Genomic DNA, 2,713 nt, shown 5'->3' with positions numbered 1-2,713 from the left:
AAAAAAAAAGATTAAGGTGATTGATTCACCACAGTTATTTTAAAAAGTTCACAATGAGGGACTTGGTGTGGAGAGAAAAGAAAACTGCTGACAAATCTGTATGTAAACTTTAAAGTCAGTGCAATAATAATTTTAAAACTATACACACACAACACACACACACACTAGTTACATATGCACATTTCTTTCTTTGGAGGTATACAAACATGAATTAGGAGCAAAATAAAAAAACTTCATTAAAATAACATAAAATTTGGGGATCCTCTGGAGGTACAGGGGTAAGTCTCAGTGCTATCAAGCAATGACCAGTGACTGCAACGTGAATTCAATCCCCAGCTACGGAGATAACTCACATGACCCAGAAGACCTCTCCTGTTTCGCCAGCTGCTCCTCTCAGCAGTGTATTTTAATATATCTGCTTGTTCTGGTCCCTACTCTGTATCTGTCTTCTCACCACCCCACCACCCCACCTCTGGCCTACACCTCAGTTCTTTCTTGCATGCATGCATAAATAAATCATTTAAAAATAAATAAAATGACAGAATTTGCTGATCCCTCTTAAATTCATTAAAAAATAAGAACTCGTCTGAATTTTTTTGCTTTTGTTTTTCTCAATAATTGGATTCTAATACGCAAACATCTCATTGCACACCACAAAAAAAAAAATCACCCTGAGAAAAATTAAGATATTGGCTAATTAACAAAATTCATAAATGTCACTCTTTTTACACCTTAGGAAATTCTACATCTATGAGAACTCTCAAATCTCACAGTTATTTTCAAGGTATGAGCAGTTACATAATCAAGTGTACTTATCAAAAAGGAAGCAAAATATATACAATTTAAAGAATATTAATTTCAAAGAAAAAATATCTCAATTTTAGTAGTTCTTATCTTAGTCACTACAATTAACCTAATATTGAACAGTACAGGCCACATTTGTTTCCTCCACGGGTTTTCAAGAAGATCTAATACCTCTAATAATGGAAGGCAGTGTAACTACCTCGGCCAGTAAACAATATTAGCTTTTTTAAAAGCTACTGAAATAAAATTACAATTTAATTGACAATAAACTCTATAAACGCTGGGAGTTTGCCAGTTTGTTCACTACACTATCCTAATATCTAATTTCTAATATCTAATTTGTGTTGTCTAATACCATGACCACTAGTCACCATGTGACTATTTAAATATCTAAATGAAATGAAAATCTATACTAGTCACATTTCAAGCACCTAATAGTCACATATGATTAGTGGCTACAGTACTGAAAAGAGAAACCGCAGAAACTTCTATCAGCACAAGGAAGCTGTATGTTAAGCCGGTATCCCAAATGAATGTATATGTATAGTCTCTAAGGCTGACATTTGGCTTCATATTATCTTACATACATTTTTGAAAATGGCCAGCTTTAAAAAAAACAAAACAAAACTCTTACCTACTCTTCCTATAAAAACCTCCTAACAGTTGTAACCTTTACAAGTTAGAAAATGGGACGTACGTACGTACGTTGAAAAGTGACAATGTCATAGTCCTTAAATCCTAGATCATTACCACACCTGATAAGAACAGACACATTCCAACTTAGTATAATTATTTCCCCTATTATCTTCTCCACAATTCCAAGGACCGGATTCCCTAGGCTCTCCCTAGAAAGAAATTTCCCATTAGCTCCAACTCTGGTTTCTGCGGGTCAGTCTCCTTCGCCCCCTCCCGCGAGTTCCTTTCCTGCACCGGGACGGTATTCGGGCGGGCTTGGCCCCACAGAGCTCAAACCGCGACCCTAGTTTCCGGCTCCCGCCTTTCCCTCCCTCCACTCGGCCACTGGGACCGTTTAAAGGGCCCCCGCCAGTCCTCTCAGAGATGGTAGCCAAGGGTCGGCATAAGTCAGCCAGCACGTCCCAAGCCTCAGCCCACAAATCCACGCAAGGCGTCCCACCTTCCCAGCAAAGGGAGTTTCAGCTCACACCACCAGCTCACCTCGTACAGTGCTTGTACCATCTCCACCAGCACCCACTGCTCCGCGGCAGTCGCCATGGTCAGCCGCTGAGGCTTGCTTCCGGAAGGGGGGGAGTTACGTCATATCTTGCGCCGCGCGACACATTAACATCATCTAGCCTGGTGGGCGGGGCGTGCGAGTACCGGGTACCGCCTCCCTCCCCCTGCGAAGTGAGTTGAGTGCCAAGTGGGGAATCCTGGGTCACCTATGGGGGTGAGTGGACCTTAAGGACTCACCTCCGGGACTGAGAAAGGTGGAAAACGGCAAGCGCGCCCTTTTGGTGCTAGGCCCCGCACTGGGCTCTCTGACTAGAGAGTTACTCATTATTGCCCTTGTCCGGGACAAGCAATTAGGTGCAGGGAGTTTCGCAGTCTCAGACATATCTTTTACTTTAAGTTACGTGAGTAATCCAGGGATGCATTATGATAAGAAAATATACAGAAATATTAGTAAAAAGAGCCTACTCTCAGATAGACTTTGTGACTTTGCAGGTGTTTCATAGCAGTTTGGGGTGGAACCGCAGTGCCTTGGCGGGCACATTCAAACCTAGCGTGCTTGCATACTTGGGTTGCATTTCTTCAGTCTAACGGGGATCGTATGGCAAATATCGCTACACAGTTTGCTTTTTTAATTGTTTTCCGGTATTAAAAGACTGGCATTTTTAGTGATTGAAGAAAAGTATTTCTTGGAATAATTTGTTATGTGTATTTCTTA

General features: G+C 41.3%; 1 protein-coding gene across 1 annotated transcript in view; it reads right to left on the bottom strand.

Annotated features, from left to right (window-relative positions):
• Positions 1-2,065, bottom strand: part of SPTLC1 (serine palmitoyltransferase, long chain base subunit 1) — a 45,714-nt gene extending 43,649 nt beyond the window's left edge. The window contains exon 1 of the mRNA XM_004684482.2: positions 1,981-2,065. Coding sequence (XP_004684539.1) covers positions 1,981-2,037 — 57 coding nt within the window. The 5' untranslated portion in view covers positions 2,038-2,065. The remainder of the gene's footprint in view (positions 1-1,980) is intronic.
• Between the last annotated feature and the right edge of the window lie 648 nt (positions 2,066-2,713).

Source organism: Condylura cristata, unplaced genomic scaffold (assembly GCF_000260355.1).
Source record: "Condylura cristata isolate star-nosed mole 26May11 unplaced genomic scaffold, ConCri1.0 scaffold00017, whole genome shotgun sequence".
NCBI classification, from domain to species: domain Eukaryota; kingdom Metazoa; phylum Chordata; class Mammalia; order Eulipotyphla; family Talpidae; genus Condylura; species Condylura cristata.
Note: the sequence above shows the minus strand (reverse complement) of the source record. Positions and strands in the feature narration are given on the sequence as shown.